Here is a 22,804-nt window from a genome sequence, read left to right on the forward strand (position 1 = left end):
TGCAGAACACTGGTCAGGTCTTCTGACACATCAGACATTTGTGTCTCCATAACATCCAGCATTCAGTATCTTAATTTCACAAAATTACCTGCAAAGTTTATATTCTACCCATCATTTTAATCTTGACAGCTTGTGTTTAGTTTATTTGGCATGCTAGAAAACAATTACCTGGTAATTATACGCAACCTTAACAAACTCTTCTACAATGGGAGGGGTGTAATAGGACCTTTGGTGGGGGGGTGAAGTTTCCAGTCCATCACAGAGAGAAAAATGACGACAATAAACACTCTCACATCCCTACAGCCAACTTCACACCATCAATTACATGACATGCATGTCTTTAGACTGCAGGAGATGAGCATAAGCCAAAGTGATAGCGTCTTGCTTTGGCTTGTATGCAAAAACCAGTAAGTCAGGTACATGTACACACATCCAAAGAGCAACTCGAGCAAATCCAGTATGACTCCAAATCTCTGAATCCCTCCAATCCAGTGTCAGTTCTGTTTGACATCAAGCTAAGATAGGGCAAAGAGGTTATTGTGATTGGTCTGATTTGCCTGTTTATTAGGATTACACAGAACGTTATGAGTTATTAAGTATTTTATATAGATCCAGTCATTTTTGTTGAGATTCCTTATGACTCAATGTGACATGTGGCCAAATTGGACATTTTGCATCATATACTCACGAGGATATGGGCCTGACATGCAGTGTCAGACTGCTCCGCATATCACAACATGTTCAGAGCAAAAAGCTGTACAACAGACCTCTTTATTGGATTTATTAAGTTGTATTCAGACACTCAAAATGATCAGCCCATCACTAGTAATGCTGTTTTTACATCATTAAAATTCATTGAGCTGTAAGAGAGACCACCAGTTAGGTTAATTATGCTACTTCCTTATAGCCATAAGGTTAGCAAGTCCAATACAGTCCATCATATAAAATCGAAGGGCAGTCATCAATAATTAAAACATGATCAACACTGTGCAATGCAATAAAAGTTCCTTTCAAACACGACCATGGACCATTTCTGAGAAAAGTAACAAGACACCAGAGAGGGATTTTGTTAATAACACTACATATACCTAAAAAGACCACCACTGCTTAACATTTGACCAGTTTGTGACAAGGTCTAGAATGTAAATAAAAGAAAAAAAAATGCAGACCTATACTGAACTGTACAATTGTTCGGCATCTCTAGATAAATTTCCTGGTGAGCTTGCGAGCTCTGCAAGCTGTACTAAAGGAAGAAGACAACATTGCAACATTGCACCCTATAACAACATTAGAGTTTTTCGTTTTTTCCCCCCCACAGACTCGTGACATGGGGTGATAGTCCAATTTTCTGTTTGTATGCTGTCTGAAATTTTAAAACCACGCCCCTCCTTTCATCTACATTACCCAAACTGATGCAGGTTGACTACTGGCCTGAATGGAAACAGAGCAGGTTAGATAAGCTGAAAGTTTAAACATATCGCTAGTCATACATTCAAGTCTTTGCAAAACACAAAACAGAATGTTCGGCACTCTTACAGTTTCCTGTTGATTTCTCGCTCTATGTCACTCCAATTTTTTACTATGATACTGTGATGACAACATAAGAGCCTTCTTTAGGTCAAATTTTCAAGTCCTCTTTGTTCAAACTCCACATTTTCGGCACCACGAAGGCTTGTTGTTGGGTATGATGTACAGAAATCTGACAAGCGTTGCTCTATGCATGGCTGCACATACTGAGGAGTCACATGTGTATCAAAACCATTTCTTTTTTCCTTCTTCTTCTTCATGCTAGAATTTATTCAAACACCAAACAGCACCCAAATTTATTTTCCACAGTTTCCCCTAAATGAAGTCTTCGAGGGATGCATCTTCTTGTGTAACAGATGTGAAGAGGGAGGGAAGGGTTGTTGGTTTGCACGATAATCATTTCCTGGCACCACTGAGACACCCAAGTGGCTCACAACAAACAGTCTGAGAATCCAGGCATCTCAAGATGGGGACAATTTGTTTTTTCCAAATAGTGAGCAAAAAAACAAAAAACAAAAAACCTGAACAAAAAAAGATTAACACACATACGCACACACACACACACACGCGCACACAAAAATGGGCAATGAGAAGCCGACCCTGCCAAGTGGCAAATGAGGCAACACCTTCTCATCAGAAACTCATACAAAACATGATCACACGCTCACGGGTTTTTCGCTCGCTCATCTTTCTTAACCAGGGTTAGTCTTCCAAGTGAATATGAGATAAAAATGTGTTTTTCTTTTTTTGTCTTTTTTTTTTTTTCCTTTAGGCGTTGTAGTGATACATGCATCCGTTATACTGATATACATTTCTTAAAAAAAGTTTAAAAAAAAAAAGAAAAAAGAGAGAGAACATCAAAAAAAAAAAAAAGTATTAGAAATGCAGCTATACAGAGTCTTTTAGCTATTCCAGGGGAGTGAGGCTGAAGTCAGGTCTGACGTCAGAAAGCCAAGAAGCCCGATGTCCAGATGTTGTTCAGGTGAGAAGGAAGGGAGGAGCCAGAAGGAGGAGAGTGCATTTGTGTGGGGAGCATGAGCAGGAAGAGCTGGGTTAGTTAGCGCAGCATGGGCGGCTGGTGGGTTGAGCCGTCTCTGTCAGGTCCACTCCCCGGTTCCGTCCGGTGCTGGCTCCGGTCGCTTGAGGCTCATTCTTGGGTAGTTTCTTTGCTGCAGTGAGAAAGACAGCGGATCAGTAATGCACCTACAGAAATTTTAGAAAAGCAAAGACCACAACCTGACAGGTGATTACATCAAAAATTATTTGAAGAGTAACTTCAAATAAGCCCATTATTTTTGATATATTTTATATAATATCCTAATAATTTTTTCCAGTTGTAATTTTAGCTTTCAGAGATATATTTGAGATAAAATGTCTTTCATGTTCGAGTCGGTTTTGCAATAATGCTGTCACGACCTCCCTCTCTGTTTTTGCCCCTCCACAAAAGTCCAAATTTCCTTCCCAAAGCAGCGTGTCAGGGTGAAGAAACATTATGAGAAGTCGCTTTGAGATATTGATTAACTTACTAAGCAAATAATATGAGCCCTAAAATGCATTTTTGAAAACCCCTGAAAAGTATCTAGCACTGGTTTCTGGCGCAGCCTATATGTCTGTGTGAACAGTCACACCCCAACTGTTGCAACAATGCTAATGTCAGGGCAGGAATGCAGCTAACAGCTCTTACCAGCCATGCAGACATGACTGGTATTGTTTTTACTCGGTGAGTCATTGTCTCATCATGGCCACATGTGAAAACCACCTTTGTGCTAGTTCTTACTACAATAGGTCTCTAAGTACTTTGGCGGGTGTTCATTTGTCCAGGGATAGATTTTGTCAACACGACGTCATAACTTGCCATGATCTACTCATGACACTTTAGAGGAGTGTGGCTAGGATCAAAATGAAGGTTTAGTCAGAAGATAGGTGTGGTCCTACACCTCAGTGGCACCGACGCTCTCACAGCCAAATGGTTTCCATTTTTTTCCCCTCCCTTTTATAAAGACTGATCCGCTTATAGTCTTCTCAAATACTTTCTGATAATATATTATTTTGCCTATTAAATGTTTAGAATTTCTCACACAGTGTGTGTCCATCATCAGTTAAAACATCTGCATGAAAAAGCAAAAAGCACTTCCATAGAACTGAGAGCAACTAATCAAGACCTTTCGCAATTTAAAAATAACTTGGCAGCGCTCTCTGGTGGACAAACTGTGTACTGCCTCAGTGATTACACCTCAAACTGCATTTTACAGTGCCAGCTGGCACACCATATTCTGCAAGACATTCCACCGAGTAGACTAAATAAATACAAAACTCAACTAAATATAGTTAAGCTTTCAGAAGCTGCATCACAGTCCCGACTGCATCTCTCAAACTTCCTTCAGCAACATGAAAGCTTAGCCGAACGTCACCTCTCTGAGACCAAAACTAGATTCAGATTACAATATCTGTTCAAATGCAACATTACTCGAGGTTGCTGACAAAGTTTCAACAATCGGGGATAAAGATGGACGACTGAGTGAGCACTATACAACATATAATTTCAGAACCTGATGGATTAACTGCTATGTACCTAGTTGCAAACATCCCGCGTTACAAGTATCCACCATTTATCTGTGAATACACGAGTCATTTAGCAGCTGCTAACAAACCACACAGTTCACTTTAAAACCCACCGGTTCTTGCTAACACTCTGCAGCGGCTTTTTTTCACTGATCCAGCTCATTAATGACAGATGATCACCTGCATATAAATACTGCACACACTCATTTAATATTTGCCAGGTTTATGGATTGAAGCCAACCGACTGCCCAGTAGTGCATTACGGTAGCCTATTATTACACAACCTGCACTCAAATGCACACTTGGATGAAGGCAGTAAGAGCCTCTTGTGCACTTTATCATACAAATGCACACCCTGAGATGAATCCTACAATATTATATTTACACAACACGACAGGTGCACAGCCACTATCATTTCCTGTTAGTAAGGATACTTCAGAGACATTTCGGTGTGCTTAAATACTACAGCTAGTGACTGGCTCTGAAGGTCACGAGCAGTATTTCACTTCATATTTGAAGTCCTGCGGCGGAGACACTTACCAATGGCCATGAAAATCTCATTCACGTTCATTGAGGTCTTCGCTGATGTTTCCATGAAAAGCAAGCTGTTGTCATCTGCGTATGACTGTGCATCCTGTGAAGGTTACACCAAAATCATTAGTTTTTCATAGTTTGAACTGGCAAAGCAAGGAAGCAGCAGAGAAAGCCAAGTAGGCATGTTTCAAGCAGAGGATGTTTTTCTCTCTGCAGATTATTAACGACAATTATTCCAAGAATTATTTACTGTTGGCTTCAACAAATCCTGCCACAAAGTCTACTTTATTTGACGATGACTTTGCGGCTCTGCGCACATCTTGAAGTTAATTAAGAAGACAAACCTGGAAGTCCAGTGCTCTCTTGTTTGCGAGATCAGCCTTGTTCCCAGCCAGGGCTATTACGATATTTGGACTGGCTTGTCTCTGAAGCTCTTTAACCCAATTCTTTGCCCGTACAAATGACTCCTGGAAAACAGATCAGGGAGGGGTAAGTGGAGGGGCTCAGTTAGTAAAAATAGCAATAAGGCCTGTGTGATGGACGATAACAGGGAGACTTTCCCATGATGTCCGATTTGTCTATCTTTTAAAGAAAGTTCCAGGGGACACAATCATTATAGTGATGCTTTTGATGAGATATTACAGTAAACATCACAGTGTGCAGAGGCTGTACTACAACAACTTATGCAGCACAATAAACAAATGCTGCATTCAGCCCAATCTCTTTAAAACAGGGATGTCCAACTCCAGGCCTCAAGGGCCAGTGTCCTGCAGGTTTTAGATCTCACCCTGGGTCAACACACCTGAATCAAATGATTAGTTCATTACCAGGCCTCTGGAGAACTTCAAGACATGTTGAGGAGGTCATTTAACCATTTAAATCAGCTGTGTTGGATCAAGGACACATCTAAAACTTGCAGGACACCGGCCCTCGAGGCCTGGAGTTCGACACCTGTGCTTTAAAAGATTACCACCTTTAATAATAATAAAGAAATGTCAAAGCGCTTTATAGCTTTCTGTGCTTTGCTTTTATTAAAAGATAAGGGGAACGACATTTCTACTGACTTTGTCACTAAAGTAAAACCTATAGGAGAGAATAATGCTGACTTTAAACTCTGCTCTGTTCTATATGACTTATATTAGCTTTTACACAAGAATGACTCACACCTATCCACATACATACAGTAGATGAAAGGAAAAATAATCTCTCTACATCCACATTTTAGTCATGCATCCAGAGGCCAGGAAGCAATGCAACTTTCAGGTAATATGATATGGACGATAAAACTAGATTAGCTGCTCTCTTACTGGCAGCTGTTTCATTTTTTATCAGTTTGTTTAAAATGCTATGTATCGTGCTTCCTTTTTTCTCTCATTGGATATTGTTATGCTGGATCTCCACAGTACACACAAAAATGGACATCGGCGTTTGTGAAAGTAATCCCTGTGAGCCCAAATCTCAGACTTCAGGCTACTCTCTTTCAGCCACTCTCTTCTACTCTTGGCCCTGTATGTTGTCAGTATTAATCAGCCTTATGGTCACATCAGGCCCACAGCTCTGACTGAACACAAACTCCACCCACCTGCTGTTAGAACGTTTTGTTTACAAGGACTGAGAATTGTTTGAGATTCATTTTTTAATTTTCTTTCATATTTTTTGTTAGAATTCTTCCATTTTTAAGGTTAACGTTTTCCACCTAATGTCCAACTTTCTGTTTGAATTTGGTATTCTGCTTTTGCTTGGCTGTCACAGCACTTTGTAAACTCTGCATTTACAGGTGCTACACAAATTAAGTTCTTATTGTTAAAGGGCGGAGGAAGCAAGTTAAAAGAGCTTGTCTCAGCTGAGACTAGAGAAGAGCTGAGAGGTTACACCCACTAATGTCCAGCAGAAGGTAAACAAGGAGGATCTGGAACTATGAATCACACAAAGCTACTCTGAGTTAAGAATAGGAGCATGAAGCTGGAAATTAGCATAATAGGTTCCCTCTAGGGCTGTTGAAGCAGACAAACATTGGAAACAGGACAAATCGTTAACCTGCACACGGTCTACATATTAAACAGAGAATAATATGTTCTCTTTGCAATGAAAATATCCTGACATGTAACCCGTCCCTGACAATGCCCCCGGGAGACATCTAAGGTCTAAGCACTGTCTGCAAAACATTGTCTGTTGAGTGATGAGTCATTTCTTAATGTGTCAGGATACCAAAATAAGGTTCTGTTTTTAGCTTAACCACTGCTTAGAAATATTAAGGTGGAAAGCCCCAGTACTTCCTCATCTTCGACAACAAAGTTGTTTGAGCTAGCAAAGGTAAATGAAAACAGGTGTGCCAACAGCTACACAGACATAAGCCTGGAATCTGACCAACCTCATTTGTAATATCATAGACCACGATGGCTGCCTGTGCACCTCTGTAGTACATGGGAGCCAGACTGTGGTAGCGCTCCTGACCGGCCGTGTCCCAGATCTCAAACTTGACTGTTGTGTCGTCCAAACATACCGTCTGAGTCAGGAAGGCAGCTGCAGGGGTACAAAGCAGACGGACCAGTGACAAGTGGGTCTTTAAATACTGAGCTACACAAATGTGTTTCAGTCAAGGTGACATGGCCCAATGTTGGAAACCAAAGGAATGACTTTGGGGATGACATTAAACATCCAAAATCAAAATGGGTGTGATTTGCTCAAAGGCACTTTTAAACCACATGTTAAACCTTAGTTTGAAAACTATGCTCCGTTTTAACTGAAATGAGAACTGTGAATAACACTTAAATGTTGTTTTTACCCAATCAGCTAATGCCAGCAGACCACTGACTGTAAAGGACTTTTTTTTATCTTAACACACAGCCTTGGACACAGACTAGTAGTGGTGGAATGGCAGGATGATTGGATTATTTTCAGTAGTGAGTACAGTAAAGGTGTCATCTAACGCTGAGGGATTATCAAGATAACCAAAACGCAGTAACCTAATGGACCAAATTATTTGCATAGCTGCCTGTTCTTATAAGGCATTTTTATATTGACAATTCCTCACATTCCCCCTTTTCCCAACTGAATCTCATACTGGCTACATGCTGTTTTGAGGAGTTCCAGTTTCCCCTGGTGATACTTTCTCTGTTTTACTCCAACACACCTTGTTGATTCTATAGCCTTACTTCTTAAATGAACTTTAGGCTCTGGGACTATGACTCTTAGTACAGCTATCTGCATGTAGCCGTTATGTTGTCTAGCGTAACATTAGTAAATATTCCATTATGTGGTTTACTGGAAGTCTCAGAGATGGCCTGTTCACAGAGCAAAAACAAACACGCCAACACTGACTTATGATGACGTAAGGATTACATACCTCCAATTGTGCTCTCTTGGAATTCATGAAACTGACCCTTAACGAAACGAAGTACAAGGCTTGACTTTCCCACCGCGGACTCTCCTAAAAGCACGAGTTTGAACTGGCAAATCTTGTTGCCTGCGTTTGGCCCATTGGGTCGCGTGGCTCCGCCTCTACTTGCCATGTCACACTGTCTGGTCTCGTCCCCGGGATGTGAAAAACTGTAGAAAAACACCTGAGCAGGAGAAAGAAAATAAAGCAAGGTGTCATTACAAAAGAATATCTTATTAACTGATACAAAAATTAAAGATAATAAGAATTTATGTAGTAATTTTGCCTTTGCGAAACATTTAGTCCCTGCAACAACCAAAGTGCCAGTTCAGGCTTTTTCCTGTATTTAATACACTTTGGGGAGAGGACAAAATCTCTGGAAGCCACCAAAGTAAAATAAAAGAAACAAAAAAAGAAAAGGGGAAATGCATCCCCCTGGTTAAGTAATGTAACATGCTCATTTTATCAATACACAGACCAACTGTCAACCCTAAAAGGCAGATTGTGAACCAGGACAAACCCTGCAATTGATCAGTGTTTTAACTTATTCAGCTTTAGCCTTTGGTTAATGACCCACACCACTATTCCTAAATCTAAAAATACCGCTTTTAGAACTCTTTATAAAAAGCTCCTGGAAACTACTTTTTTAAATGCATAGAGATGCGTATAGAGCTGCGTATCAGGGCAATTGATATTTAATCTGTTAAATTTTATAATGTTGTTTTAACTATATTTCTTTTAAAATAAGAAGTCCAAATCCAAAGGCAAAATGCCACAGCTAATCCCGTAAACATGAATGGAAACTTACTCTAGTTTGGTACAAATTGACACATTACACATAATTTCAAATTACCAGACTCTCATTCAGCTACAAACATTAGTTGGATGTCCGCTATAGTAACAAGCAGCAATAACAGATTTAAAGAGAGAGAGAGAGAAAACTTTGCCTGACAGCATGTTCAAAGTTTCGGAAACTGATGTCATACATATATTTATACATGTGCCTCTAACGTTATTACCCTGTACCAGTTCAACAACAATTACAAATGGCAAGTTCAACTACTGTTCTGGCAGTGAAAACCCCAACACTCACACACAAACAACGTGTGTGTGTGTGTGGCTTCAACTACGTAAGGCAGACAGAAAGAGGATTATGGCACCAGTCTGGACACATGTGTGGGAAAAAGTATTTGGGTTAATTTAGTGGTTTTGTTGTTTGTCTTTCATGATTTTGTAGTCAAACAAACAACAGCCACAACAACAGATTAGCTCTGTAACCTAGACATTAACCATTTCCACCATCAAACTGAACACAGAACATCGCTCCAAAAATAATTGCTGTCAACTTCGAGCGTCGAAATCGCGTTACGACACAGAGATCACCACAAATAACCTGTTGTGTTGTTGCCGAGTGGATCGTTTTAGTTGGTAGCAACTGCTAGCGTTAGCAACATAGCTAGCTCCTAAGTTCAAAATGCCTAGTCCAAAACCCAATCTGCGTTTGTTATAAAGCATGATTTCTCTTGATTAAAGCTGACGTGAGTGCGGGTAGCAGCATACCAATCAAGCTTATACGCACTAAATATGACACTTACATAAGTTCTGAAAATGCTCAAACTCAGATGATGGAGATTTGGGTGTGTACAGCTAGTGACAGCTAGCTAACGTTAGCTCCATGACGGTGAATTAGTGAAGTAGCTTATCAAGCAGCGTTTGAAAGAAGACTGCAACTGTTTGTGATAGTAAAAGTGGATTAATGCTAATGTGTGGGTGATCTAAACGTGATGATACCTCCAGATTTATCAGCAGAACAACGTTAACTAGGCTAAGTTGTACGGCCCTTCCAGTGTCGGCTAGCTAATGTTAGCTAGCCAAATAATAGGTACTGGGCAGGCTAACGTTGTTCAGCTGCGGCCGCATCGGGAGGAGCCCTCCAGATAGCCTACAGCTAGTCAGCTAAAGCTAATATTAGCTACTTACCTATCAAAAACAGGAGCGTAGTTAATGGTAAAGGTATCTCCAGGACAGTATTTGCAGTACTTCAACGTATGTTCACAGTGTGTCGAGTATCCAACCAGCTGCTGTAACGTTAGATTTCATAAGGCTCAGCGATCTCGCTCTCCCACTTCTTTCAACTTCCCTTTTCGCATTGTACGAAGGATGATGACAGATCGTATGACTGGAATTCACAATCCGCCTGCGTATCAGGGTGGCCAACCAATCACACGCCAGGATTTATACCAAATTTATTGAAATATGTCTGTCTCCAAAATAACAAAAGAGAGTATTTACATTTTTTTTAATCTTTAAGCTAGTGAGCTAAAAGCAGGGATTGCGGTTCAAGGTTAATGCCACTGACTCAAAGCAATAAATACATTAGACAGTGTGTTTTATTTTGGACAAGTCAGTCATTCACATGGTCTCCCCATTGGTTATCACAATCTTTGATTCGCTTGAAAGGTATTTTAAACCAAACTACAGTATTAAGTTGAATTGCTGAACTATGTTGCTAGGCAACGGTACTTAAACAGGTGCACAGCTCTGCGTCCGAGCACGACAGAAACCCGTTTGGCCTTAAAAACTTCCCATACCTAGTTAGAGACAAACTTTACAGACAAACGTTACAAAGGCTCCATCTAAATTCATTATGACTGACATTAACACGTCTAGCGAAGTGAAATGTACTGACAGAATCCGAAATATACCGAAGGTAAGTCTATATTAAAATAGCTTATCCTGTGCTATCGTACTGCTATTGTATTGTTTTAGTAAAATAGACCTTTATTTCTCTAATATTAACCATACTGGACTTTTTTTTTCTTTAATGCAGGCCGGGAAACTAATACCTCCAGGAGACAGTGTCAAAATCTGCTTACGAGAAGTGGAAAGAGTGAGTTCATTTTTATGTGTTTAGACATGGCATTCAGAGCATCCGGAAGTGGGGATAATTGTGGGAAAGTATAACTTCCAAGTGAACCCCCCCCCGAAAAATCACTTGAAGCTCTTTGGACGTCTCTATCTATTATCTCAATTTAAAACAGTTGTTTTAGCTCTGTTGGGATTATTAATCAGATTTTTTTTTTTTTAGAAAAAATGTGTGAAATTGTGGGTTAACTCTTTCCCTGCAATTTTCAGCCCACGACTCCACCGGTGGTGAGGAAATTCCGCAATAGCAACCAGCCCGGACCAGGAACTATCAGAGTCCACACAGGGAAGGCAAATGACCCAGATGTTGGCAGCACTCTTGTTCATGGTGTCATCACCAAAGCACCCCTCACTGTGAGTATGAGCTTCCTGTGATTGTTAAAGGGACAACAGGGAAGGTTTTTAACTAAACTGAAATTTGATAGGTGGATATTTTGTTTAGATCATGACCAATGACTCATGTATTACTCTGCTTGGTAGTGGATTTAAGGCTCATATAACTTAAATGGAATTGACACAATAAATGAAATGGTATTTATATAGTGCAGAAAATTAAATATAATATCGTATATAAAATTTTCTGGACACACTGTATATTTTTTATTCCATATATATGGAATTTATTTATTGTGTTTTGTTTATACTGCTGTACATCTTTGATGTATGGTAGTACTACAATTTCCTTCACTATTTTACAAAGTATGACTGTGCAATCACAATAAAAAGTTACACTTGAACTAGCACTTAAACTAGCACTTGCTACAAATAATATCCTGTATGTAACTGTGTACAACTGTACTGTTGTTTAAGTTGGACTCTGACTTTTACTTAAGTGACTTAAGTATGGAAGGAAGGAAGTCTCACCACCTTACAGTTGATAAAGTAGTAATAGATTTCATTTCAAGATTTGGAGGATGCTCATATGTGAATTTTTACCTTTTGTACATCAATTTATGATAAACAAATGTCAAAAACATTGGCAAAAGTTCAAACTATCCTGGATTAAAATACAGTGAGGCTCTCACTTATTCTGTTTTTGTTATCCCTGTTAAGTATGTGTTCAGATGTGTATGATTTACTTTTGTTTGTACTCTTCATGATTTATGACAAGCTTTAGAGTGCAGATATCAGATATAAGGCTACTTTTGTGCACATTCAAAACACACACATACAGTATACAGGACTGCGCTGTGCACATTGAAGAGAATGGCAACCTCAACATTGAAGTTTACCGGAAGCCCACACACACGGACCAGTACCTCCTCTTTGACTCCCATCACCCTCTGGAACACAAACTTGGGGTAATTAGGACCCTACACCACCGGGCAGAACATGTTCCCTCTAAGCCTGAAGGGAAAAAGAAGAAACACACACATGTAAAGGAAGCACTTAAAACATGCGGTTATCCTAATTGGGCGTTTATAAAGTCAGCAAAGATGCACAGAAAAGAAAATCAGACACCAGCGAGGGAGGATAAGAGAGACAGACGCAATAACATTGTCATCCCCTATGTAGCCGGTGTATCAGAGAAACTCAGGAGAGTTTTCTCCAAGCACGACATCCCAGTGTACTTCAGACCCAGCAACACACTCAGACAGAAACTGGTTCACCCGAAAGACAAAACTCCTAAACACAAGCTTAACAATGTGGTGTATGCTGTACAGTGTAGCGAGGAATGCCCAGACCTCTACATTGGAGAGACCAAACAGCCACTTCACAAGCTCATGGCACAACATAGAAGAGCCACCTCCACGGGACAAGACTCAGCAGTTCATCTGCATCTAAAGGACAAAGGTCACTCTTTCGAGGATGCCAATGTTCACATTTTGGACAGAGAGGACAGATGGTTTGAAAGAGGAGTGAAAGAAGCCATTTACGTCCACTGTGAGCGACCATCTTTGAACAGAGGTGGTGGTTTACGACACCAACTGTCTGCCATCTATAATCCAGTTTTGAGATCCCTGCCCAGATGCCTTAAAGCCCACTCACATCCTGGGCCATCTGACCTCAGGAAATCACATGATAGGGTGGGGCCAGGTTTCACAATGAGCTCACCCGAAACCCTGGCTGATTGTGACCCACACCCGCTTTCACACCTTGGCTCATGTGATTAGGTAGATGATCATCAGGGGGTCCTTTGTCCCCCTTTGGGGGGAAACTCCCACTAGGTTTAAATCTGGGACTCTTCACCATTTGACCCTTAGAACTGAAGAAGCTTCTCGGATGAGAGGTGAAATGTCTTCAAGCAACTCGAAGAAGTCCAGACGCTTTTCTTTCCAAGGTCCTTAGACTACGATGACCTGGATGACTGAGAACCTTCACAGACACACACATACAGTATCTGTGTTTTGGGATGCTCTTTTGGACTTGAGCACATATCAACTGAGATTGATAATGATCAACAAATTATAAGGGATAGAAAATATTAATGTAGGATTACTTAGAAAATGATCAACAACACTTGAAAAAGCACTGGCTCACTACTTACTGGCTTTGTCGTAGAATTATAAAAGCCTAATATTGGACCTTCTCTTCCATTTTCCTTCTTTCCTGACCTGCCTGTGTGCACATGGCACTAGAGGCGAAGCAGTGCAAGAGGATGTATTTGTACGTTTGTATGTTGGAAGTAAAAACGATCTACCCCTGTCAGAGGCATTTATTTTACTGCGGTATTATAGTGGTTTCCCTAAGTAAGTCATTTGCTTTTTTCATGATTTTATGTTACCCCTCAAATTGAATTTTCCTAAGAAGCAGACATTGATGATGGTTTTTCTATTTGCTTTCTGGAGTTTTCTCTGTATTCACATCTGTTTTGTGATGTCACCGTGTTTGGAAGCTGGTGCACAACGTTGCTTTGAATAGAAAATTTAAAGTATACAATGACACATTTAGAATACTGACCGACAATAATTGTTTTACATCATTCCTACAGGGTGAAAGCTTGCTAAATCCATCCCCAAAGACCTTGTTCCAGCAGAAGTTACAAGAGCTAAGTGAATCTGTATATGCCTCAAATAAGAAGGCTCCTCTAGGCAGATCATGTGTCCAACGTTCTGAACTCCCCCCATTGTGTAATGAGAAAACTACATTTGGCGTAAAAATAGTAAAAGGTATGTATAACATTAAATAAGTCAAAAGCTAATAAAACAACAAGAAAGTTGGTTTAACCTCCTAAGACTCGAAACTCATGGCATGCATTTTTAATTTCTCTTTGCTATTTGAGCTGTTTGGGACCTGATGAATGTAAAAACAAAGGATTACGTGATTTTATTTTATTTTTTACCTGAGTTTTGTTTCTAAGAAAAATGAGATGTACATATGAGGACATTCGCTTTAAATTTTGATAGAACAGTGGCAGTATAACGTCCTTGTAAGTGGATATCGGGCCCTTGTAGGGCAAAATTTAGTATTTTGGTCTAGACAACCCAAAATGTGATGTCCACATATGTGGACGCCAGGTCCCAGGAGGCTAAGTTTGTAATGGTTGTGTGCTGTCATTGAAACATTTTAAAACTTTTACATTTTTTGTTTTACATTCTAAGTTTTCTTATATTTATATATTTTTCTTATATTTCTTTATATTTCTTGTATTTTCTGAATATCTCCCATTCCTTTCATCAAGGTTTGGGTGTGCGTGAGATTATAAACCCTGCAAAAACAGCACAGGAGGTAGAGAGGGAAGCTGAGGTGGCACATGATGCTTACATCCGTAGCCATAATGCCTATTTTGTTGGTAAGAATGAAGAAAATCATACTATTGATGCTGTCTTTACTCTTTCCACTAACAGTCTATTTCTGGAATTAATTTAATCATTTTCACCACAGTGTGATTATCTTACTTCATTCCAGGTGAACAAATTAATAGAAATTATGACTGGACTTGTTACAGTAAAGACAGCAGGTTTGGGATCCTCACACCTCATTTCAACGATGGCCGTAATCTTGGCAAAACTCTTCATTGGCTGGGTGAATCACAGAAGTAAGCACCGAAATAAAGTGGCCATGCAGCAAATTCTTTTGTTTTTCCTTAACACTGCATATCTGCTCCTTGGCCTTCTAATTCAAAAAGTGAAAGCCAACTCGAATTGTTCATATTTTTTTCTTAGGTTTTACAATCCAGCTGCTTGGAAGAGATCTGGGAACAGAGAGAAGATAGCACAACAAATGGGCAAAACCATCGTCAAGTACTTTTTTTTTTTTAACTGTCTGTAATGAAACATATGAGACCTGTAAATATCTCACTAAGATTTTATTTAATTTTCCCATTTCTTTTCATGTTCTTCAGGAGAGAAAAAACGTTGCCTGTTCCGCCTGATCACACGTTTGGAATGGTCTTACCACCGGATGATTTTGGTAAATTTTGTATAAAAATGTTCTCCCGCCTTACATACGGGAATATTTGGTGTGTCCTTAGAAAAAGCTTTTTCAGTTGAAGACAACAAATACTTCCTTTGCAGGCATTGGAGAGCTGATCTACTCCACAGATCCACGGCAGTACACGAGAGGCCCAGACAGACAGCGCAGCCTGGTGAATGCAGTGAGGCATCACCTCAAGAAGGTCAACTTTGAAAACTTCCCCTCCTTGCTAAAGGCATTCAGACATTATGACAAGGTATGAATAGACTCACAACAGGTTGCCAACTTGTGTTTGATAAGTCAAAGTGCTGGTAGTAAGGAAGTAAAGCTGTTGGTTTTAAGATAAAGCCAGTGATGTGTGACTCTGTGGTAAGATGATTTTTAAAGTAATAGAGCTTTAATTCTCATTTTGCAGACTTTGTGTCACACTTCTAAACACATACCGAAGTCGGTATGGGTTCAAAGGGTTGTTATTTATGAAACTAGAAACCAGTACCAAATATTTTGCCCATTGCCTACAGATTCTACATATTCAAAATGTGTTTATAGGGATTATGAATCTGTTTTTAATGTTAATTACCAGAAAGGAAAGGGGATGATTGACAAAGAGGACCTGCGTGCAGTGTGTCATCAGTTCCAGCTGAACGTCAGTGAGTCGGTCCTGGATGACCTGATGGACTACTGTGACACAGACAAGGACGGGTTTATCAACTTTCTGGAGTTTGCCAACTTTCTCAACTGGAAGGACAAAATGCCCATCAACAGTCGAGAGCAGTGCATTATTACAAATGGTAAGAAGAAGGCAATTTAATCTATCAGTTTATTTTATGCTTCTTCACAGAACTAAAACTGCACTGATACCACCGACAATATGGAATACCAAAAGATGACAGATTTAAGTCGTTTTTACATTTTGGTCTGATTAATTTATCTGCAGAGCGTCAAACCAGCTCAGCTCCAGGTGACATAGAAAGAGTGACAGCACAGCTTCCTGCCTGTCGGTTGGTTGATCTCGAGGACTTGCAGCCTGTTGAGCCAGGCAGCTCACTGAAAACTCTTAGAAGCCTTAGGCAGACAAGGGCAGCCCCAGACCACTTCAGAACTACCTCCTCCCTCATCGGGGCTGCAGGTGCTGGTCGTTTCCCATCAGGTAAGTCAGGAGACTTTAAGCTGACAAATATGTTTTGTGCTATTAAAGCTGCCTCTCGCTTTGGACAAGATTAAGGAAGGAATATACCAGGAATCCACTGTCATTCACTTCTTCTTAAACACAGATCTTCCTCATGACACAGTTCAAATCACTGTCGTACCAACTTATCAAAACCAGCCATTTTTAATAAAATCAAATACATGACATATTTTAGATTGTGCATATTTGAAAACATCCTTTTGTATTTTAGAAATGTTTTACGTAGTTTGCTTACTTTTTACTCCCTTCCTTGTACATCATCTGGTCTCTCTTTAAATAGATGGACGTACATACGGGATCCCATCTGTGCGCTCAGATCTTCCAGCTCCTCGCATTAAAAGAGTCAGTGACAAAAACAATTATGGCGATACATCCACAGCTGGAGATCTTCTACATCCATCAGTTCATGCCCTGCAAGGTGTTTATGAGGAACATTTCTTCTGTCCTCGCAGCAAGGAGGAGGTACAGCCTATAGATGAGACTGGGGTGGCACTGTCTGTCTTTCAAATCTCACCATCTTTTATTATTTGTATGAAAAAGAACATTATTGTTATTATTATTTGCCGACAGAAACAATTTTACATTTTTTTCTGACACAGAGGAAAAAAGTTATTACAGCATTGTGTTTCTGAAGTTAAGATAAGTGAGATAAGTGATGCCTCTGTTAAAAGGTTATTACACTATAGGTCAGTTGATGCACAACAATGGGGTCTGTTCCATAAAATAAACACCACTGATGTGGGTAATCTCATTTACTGCATCAAAGTCTGGCCCATATAATGTATCTGCCTAAGAAAGGCTTATGTCTGAGTTTTTCTTTTTTCTTTGTTTTTTAAAGATCAATTCAGAATCTTTGCTGGCAGTAAGTCAAACTCATTTCTCATGGGTGCTGAACTCTGACCTTAGCCAGGGCTGCCTTTTGTCACTGATTCTGTTCATAGTTTTTAAGGACAGTTTTTGCTGGAGAGATTTCATGTCTTGGCTGGCTTAGGAATAACTTGGTGTCCCCCCCCCCAATGGTGGAAGAATTACACGCATAAATACGTCTAAATGTGAAATTACTGAAGGCAGGGCTCTAGAGTGCGACCAGCAACCAAATTTTTCAATTTCGTGTGTACGTTTGAAAGTACAGGTGGATAGAGAGAGGTGAGTAGCTGGAATAAAGCAATATCGATTCATTAAATCTTGAATCGACTTTTAAATATAAATGTATTTTGCCAGAAACGGCAGAATCTCAGGTTAAAGCTCACAAAACTATATGAACAACCACCAAACAGTAAATGAGAGCAGGTAAACGGATTCCACACAAAGATGTAAACACAGAGCGTGGACCTGACGCATCAGAATCAGCTTTCTCTTTCTCGGCTTTCTCACCTGACAGCATGGACACGCCGTCGGGGCTGAAAGCCGACAGCTCACTGATTCTGAAACATCGGCAGGTCTGCTTTGTGTTTACGTCTTTTTTGTGCTAGATTCTGAGCTGCAGTTTTTGTCTCTCTCCAACCAAATTTACTGAACCAGCAGCAAAACAAGACCCAAACTACGCTTCACATTTAATAAATGTCGTCATGAATTCTCTCTTACCTTTGCTGTTTTGCTTGCACCATGATAAAAATCACGCATTTTTTTTTTTTTTTTTTTTTTTACTTACACTTTCTCATCAGAGGTCATTTAATTTCTGCTGTTCAATACTGACGAAATTTAAATTTTTAAAAATTATGCAAAATATGCATAATTACTACTGCAGTATATTTTCAAGGTTATCTGCTAGAAAAATCCAGGCCAGGAAAATCTCCTTCATGTTTTTCTGTGTTTTATCCTCAGTTACTTTGATACAAAGGCATCTGCTGCTGTGATGCTACACCTCTGATAAAGTCTCACATGTATCAGTACTGATAAATGATCAGAATTATAATATTTCTGACTGTCTGAGTCAAAATTCAATCTAATCTAATCGGGACCTTGAAATTCGGAATCGAATGGATTATAGAAATCAGTGACGATACCCTTAGTCAGTAGCCTAGGCCTGACAGAAGTGGATGTAGGTGTGGGTAATAAGAAAAGATGAAAAGAACTATTGATAACTTTTTTGTTAAGTTAAGGCCTGATCCGTCTGAAATTCATAGCCAGTGCTCTGACACGGAGCCATCAATCTCTGAACGCTGAAAAAGTACAGTGTATCCAGAAAACACATTATATGCTGCAATAAATGCACTGCCCAAGTGTCCCCTCTCCCCACTGCCTTTCAGTGGAAGGCAGCAGCAAACAGGTCGTCAAAGGAGGCCAATGTGATGATTAAGTTTAACATTGTCTACAATATTGCCAAAGAGTGCCAAAGCATTTTAAGCACAAGCACTTTTTCAGTAACTTATCTTTCTTGTAGAACTGTGCTCCAAATAAAGAACTTTGTGTTGACAAGATTGTTAGTTAATCATTTGCAAATCAATATTGTCTGCATGGACAGCAATTTCCCCCCCCAAAAAGTGCAAAGTGTAAAACTGCGGTGTTAAGCAATGCAGTTGAAAAATTTGGGTGCTCTTAAATTTTGTGCTGGTGCGCCTAAGAAAAGGCACACCAGTACAACCGTGGCAACAAGTTAGTCTAGAGCCCTGGAAGGTGTCGAAATACAGTATAAAATGCAAATGAAATGGTGAAAGTAATCAGGAGTCCTTCCAGAGAGCTGAAAAATATAGTCAGAACAGAAGTACCAGAAAGTGCAGTTCCTCTAAGACCACTTAAGGCTGGCTTCAGAAGTGTGTCAGCTCCTCTAGAATCTCATGTTTAAAGTAGAGCAGATATAAACCATTTTGGTGTCCACAGCTAATTTCTCGCTTTATTAGAACATTTTTAAAAATAACCAGTTTAAACTGTAAACGCCAAATGTAGGAATAATTAAGTGCATGGCTGCTCTGAGTGTCACGTAGGTGCCAAGACACTCTTCTAACCTCTAATAATTCAAGTTACTGAACAAGACTGTCCAAGAGGTCTCCACTCATGATTTTTCAGTTAAATTGAAGTAAGAATTTTTTATGTTAGCACTAATTAACAATCTGTGGATGCAACTTACTAAGTCAGGTTGGTAGCATTAGCTAATAGCGTAGCCCCCCCCCCCACTCTTGTCCATTTACAAGCCATTCTGGTTCCAAACACATAACCAAAGATTCAACAAACAAAATACCAACCCCGATCCGTCAAGGTTACCGTCTATAGTCCAGTCCAGTCTTTTATACATATTATGGTCTTTCTGTTATCAGTCTGCCAGATTTAAAAATATTTTACCATAGAAAGTTGGGGGCTGCCAGACTCCATTTATGAAAGAATAACAGAGCGATGACAGTGATGAGTAAGAAATGGCAGACAGCAGTGTGCCTGAGCAGCTTCACTGCTTGACTTCATTGCTTGAATCTTTCTTACTGTTACTGACATATTTCTTACAGATTGCAACGATCTTCAGGAATGCTGGTGTGAATATTTCGGAGGAGACGTTTGAGGAAGCCTGGGAACTCGCGTCAATGAAGCAACCGACCAGGGAGGTTTGTGTGGAGAATTTCCGCAACGTTCTCAGGGAAATAAAAGCAATGTAATACTGAAGGTTTTTTTTTAACACTAACAATTTTCCTCATCCATAGAAGTTTGTCCTTCTCACAAAAGTTTGTTTTAGTTTGTTAGGAAAGCTTTTTTTAAACCACCATTCTCATAATTCTCACAGCTTATTGTCAGCTAAAGTCTTTTTTAAGAGCAGGAAAGAACGCTGTTTGCATTTCCTCTGTCTTTGCAACAGGGGAACTTGCAGTGCATAGGCTGTTTAAATGATTTCAGAGTCAGCTATGAAAGATCTGCATTAATATGAACATATTCCAAAGAGTTAAATTTGAATCCTTTCTGTGCTGCTACAGTCTTCAACAAAACAAAAACTACTGCTGATGAAAACTGCATCTTCTACACAATCGCGTGTTATATATTTTATGGATAAAGATCTACTTACCTGAATTAAAATTAAAATGTAAAAATATATAAAAAGGACGCAAGAAATTAAACTGTTTTTAAAAATCTTGACCTATTTTTTGGATTAAGGCTTTGTAGGTTGCTGCCTTTTATGTTATTTAATGAATTTGCTGGAAGCCACTTAACAGTTTCTGGCAGAACACCCATTCAAAAAGGAGGTTATGTGAAGAGACATACTGCACTTGCTGTGGTATTTTATTTTTTTCACTATATGGAATTATTTCTTGCGTCATTGAATTGGTCGTATGCAATGTTACGCTGAAGACCTGAGATGTTCTTTGAAGCTCTATTTTCATCACTGGGAACAGCAACAAACAACTTATCTCCTTTATGCATCAGAGCAGATTTTACAGCTATTAAGCACATTTTTTACTTTAGGCACTCTTGAGATTTCCTCAGAGAGCACACACAGGTGTACTTTTTCATACCAAACATCACAGATTTTTGGGTCCCATTCAAAACTTGTTTTGATCTATAGTTTGTTTATCGTGTCTGTATCAGTATAACAAAAGTGCACACACAAATGAACATCAGAGAAATTGTGATGCTGAGTGGCATAAACAGTTTTAATCAAAAATACTTCATTGTTCAATTAATTTCTTTTGATTTTTTTTTTTTAAAAAAACACTGATCATGTTTTGGGCTTTGTATGAAGTTGATGTCACCCATCATTTGCACATTTGCCACGTCAGCATTTCAGTATTATGTCAAAATTGTTCAGATTGTAGTGAGGTTTCTATCCACTGATCAGAGTGTTCAGGTGCTTCAGTAGTTCAGTCCCTGGACCCTTCATGTGCTGACGTGACTACTACATTGCAACTTGCTCCTAGTAGTTGCCAACCCTCTCAAATGGCAGCAGTATATGAATAAGTGAATGAAAATCAAGTTGAGTGTTTTTTAGGCGTGCTTTGTTTGAGCAAACATTTTCTGTTTATTGGAAACAACATGCCATCCTTTGTTGGCATATAATAAGCTGCTGTGAAGCAGTGTTCAGTTATGATTAAAATGCAGCTGTCAGTAAATACTAAGTATGTTCTCTGAATCTTATCTCTTTTTTTCTGTCTAGAAGTAGTATTAACTTTGATTTCCACACATATTTATCCCTTAATTCTATTAATCAACCTTATAATGAGACTCTGACAGAGACAGCACAATGAATCTGAAGCGTCCTGGAGCTGGGACACATGCAAACATACAAATACACATTAAAGAAAGCATGAGGAATTGTTTGCAATCTGCTTCGCTAACCAGATTAATGAACTAGTTGGCGTCTAGCCTGGACTGATTCACACGTCAGAACATACAAAAAACAAAACAAAACAATAAAATAACTAATAAAAACATCAGCTTTTGTATATTCACCACTTGTTTATGTTTTCTTGTTAATTTCCATTAAAGTGAGTGATGCACAGGCATGTTAAATTGTTTAATGTACTCTCACCATATCCATGAGCATATTGACACGTGCTAAGCTAACCACACTCATTTAATCCCATTATGACTCGGTGAGATGCTTGACTGGAACTATGTAAAAAAAAAAAAAAAAAAAACCCCCCCCCCCCCACGCAAACTTCCGCAGACCCCGCGTATTACCATGCAGGAAAATTAGACTAATCCTCAGCGTGTTTCATTATGCATGAATTAGCGGACGCTAATGACAGAATCCTCTCTGTTTGTCAGATATGTTGTCAACATTAATAATACTGCAGCAAGCTTTAACAGAATTGGATGACACGCAACATTCACGAGCCTGTCAAATGTGATGTCTTCGACAAGTGACACATTGCTGGCAGTGACTGTGGGCACGAACACAAGCTAAGGTGGAGAATTTTATGGCAGAATTAGTCATTCTTGCTTGGAGCAAAATGGTACTATTATAACCATTTTCATTTTGTACAAGATTTGTGTTATGCTCTCTTTGGCCCATCAAGAACTGGCTTCAACTTTGTCGCTGGCAGCCATCTACTAGAACATATGTCCCTTTCTGCTTGCTACAGAAAGTGGATTTTCTTCCCTGATGCTTTTTTTATCACTAACAGAATTCCGGTATTAGTTGAATACCAGAATACAGATCTAATATTAACGAAGTTTTCTCTTGGCCTTTATATTAGTCACTTGTGGGAGAAACTATTCTGCAGTGCTCCACAAAGTACCAAAGTACTCCACAAATGTGGCACTGCATGTCTGCACAAGTATTCAAAACCTACTTTAACAACAATTTAACCACTAACAGGTGGGATTTCAATGTGTTGTTCTAGTTGCTGATGAAGCTGCAAGCATAAATGAATAAAGAAAAAGAAATGCTAAACTGAACTGCAGTGTGAAAC

The 22,804-nt window shown here is 39.4% G+C and overlaps 2 protein-coding genes across 2 annotated transcripts; one reads left to right on the forward strand and one right to left on the reverse strand.

The window, feature by feature from the left end:
- Positions 1–752: 752 nt before the first annotated feature.
- rab5ab (RAB5A, member RAS oncogene family, b) lies at positions 753–10,154 on the reverse strand. Its single transcript, XM_084944269.1, has 6 exons — positions 9,983–10,154; positions 7,970–8,186; positions 6,995–7,146; positions 4,968–5,090; positions 4,630–4,723; positions 753–2,696 (listed from the first exon to the last, which is right to left on the reverse strand). Exons 2-6 carry the CDS (start codon positions 8,133–8,135, stop codon positions 2,581–2,583), a joined length of 651 nt encoding a protein of 216 aa, XP_084800395.1. The 5' UTR covers positions 8,136–8,186; positions 9,983–10,154; the 3' UTR covers positions 753–2,580.
- A 53-nt stretch (positions 10,155–10,207) lies between these two features.
- Positions 10,208–21,910, forward strand: efhb (EF-hand domain family, member B). The gene is made up of 13 exons (XM_084944266.1): positions 10,208–10,712; positions 10,833–10,892; positions 11,138–11,281; positions 13,860–14,037; positions 14,550–14,660; positions 14,777–14,906; positions 15,034–15,111; positions 15,213–15,280; positions 15,385–15,539; positions 15,867–16,074; positions 16,221–16,433; positions 16,753–16,934; positions 19,910–21,910. The coding sequence occupies exons 1-13, from the start codon at positions 10,650–10,652 to the stop codon at positions 20,054–20,056; spliced, it is 1,737 nt and encodes a 578-aa protein (XP_084800392.1). The 5' UTR covers positions 10,208–10,649; the 3' UTR covers positions 20,057–21,910.
- The last annotated feature ends 894 nt before the right edge of the window (positions 21,911–22,804 follow it).

This window comes from Perissodus microlepis, chromosome 11, assembly GCF_051167445.1.
Source record: "Perissodus microlepis isolate ML-2025 ecotype Zambia chromosome 11, ASM5116744v1, whole genome shotgun sequence".
NCBI lineage: Eukaryota > Metazoa > Chordata > Actinopteri > Cichliformes > Cichlidae > Perissodus > Perissodus microlepis.

Bases quoted from the DNA above. Each gene is read 5' to 3' on its own strand.
- rab5ab (XM_084944269.1), bottom strand. From the start codon at position 8,135: ATGGCAAGTAGAGGCGGAGCCACGCGACCCAATGGGCCAAACGCAGGC. The intron at 7,147-7,969 runs GTATGTAATCCT...GTACCCCTGCAG, and splicing joins CCAAGAGAGCACAATTGGAG to CTGCCTTCCTGACTCAGACG. The intron at 4,724-4,967 runs GTTTGTCTTCTT...TAACCTTCACAG, and splicing joins AGAGAGCACTGGACTTCCAG to GATGCACAGTCATACGCAGA.
- efhb (XM_084944266.1), top strand. From the start codon at position 10,650: ATGACTGACATTAACACGTCTAGCGAAGTGAAATGTACTGACAGAATC. The intron at 11,282-13,859 runs GTGAGTATGAGC...TCATTCCTACAG, and splicing joins TCACCAAAGCACCCCTCACT to GGTGAAAGCTTGCTAAATCC. The intron at 16,935-19,909 runs GTACAGCCTATA...TATTTCTTACAG, and splicing joins GTCCTCGCAGCAAGGAGGAG to ATTGCAACGATCTTCAGGAA.